General features: G+C 37.5%; 1 protein-coding gene across 1 annotated transcript in view; it reads right to left on the bottom strand.

Moving 5' to 3' along the window:
* Window positions 1–419, bottom strand: part of LOC137644660 (patched-related protein 9-like) — a 10,431-nt gene extending 10,012 nt beyond the window's left edge. Inside the window, exon 1 of the mRNA XM_068377612.1 lies at window positions 142–419. Coding sequence (XP_068233713.1) covers window positions 142–419 — 278 coding nt within the window. The remainder of the gene's footprint in view (window positions 1–141) is intronic.
* Window positions 420–664: the final 245 nt, after the last annotated feature.

Below are 664 nucleotides of genomic sequence, written 5' to 3'. Positions count from 1 at the left end.
TGAGAAGTTAGAAAAGAAATATATAAGATATTTCAAGATCAGTAATAACGTTAAAATAGATCATTTTTATAGATTATTAAGGGAGATTTATGTAAACCTGTTTAACTTAGAAACATGAGCTAAATGCAGAATATTACTAACCTCTTCTTGTTGTTGACAATCTTCTCTTCTCTAATTCTGCTACATTCTTCTCCATTCTCTCCATTTCCTCTCCTTTCTTCTTGTGTTTCTCCTCCTCCTCTCCTTTCTTCTTGTGTTTCTCCTCTTCTATGTTCTTCTTGTGTTTCTCCTCCTCTTCTTTCTTCTTGTGTGTCTCCTCCTCTTCTTTCTTCTTGTCTCTCTCCTCCTCCTTCGTCATTTTTCGAGAAGAATATTTTACTCCTAATCTTCTGAAGACATAAGACGCTCTCAATCTTCATTCTGGATGGCTGCCTTCGACGCTTTGATCAAATTACTGACTTTCCAGTTTATTAAATGAATCCAAAGATGTTTGTTTGCCGTTGGTAAATCATTGCTATTTGCTATGCCATCGTTGCTATTCCCTTTGAAGCTACTAGCTCCACTAGCTAAGAAGTTCGTCTTGCGTCACCGAAGGCTATTTTGGGTGTGTGTTCGTGCGTGGGTTCATTGACTAGCGAATGTAGGAACTAATAGGGATTTGGTT

This window comes from Palaemon carinicauda, chromosome 7 (genome assembly GCF_036898095.1).
Source record: "Palaemon carinicauda isolate YSFRI2023 chromosome 7, ASM3689809v2, whole genome shotgun sequence".
In the NCBI taxonomy this organism is placed as follows: Eukaryota; Metazoa; Arthropoda; class Malacostraca; order Decapoda; family Palaemonidae; genus Palaemon; species Palaemon carinicauda.
This window is presented reverse-complemented; position numbering and strand designations above follow the sequence as displayed.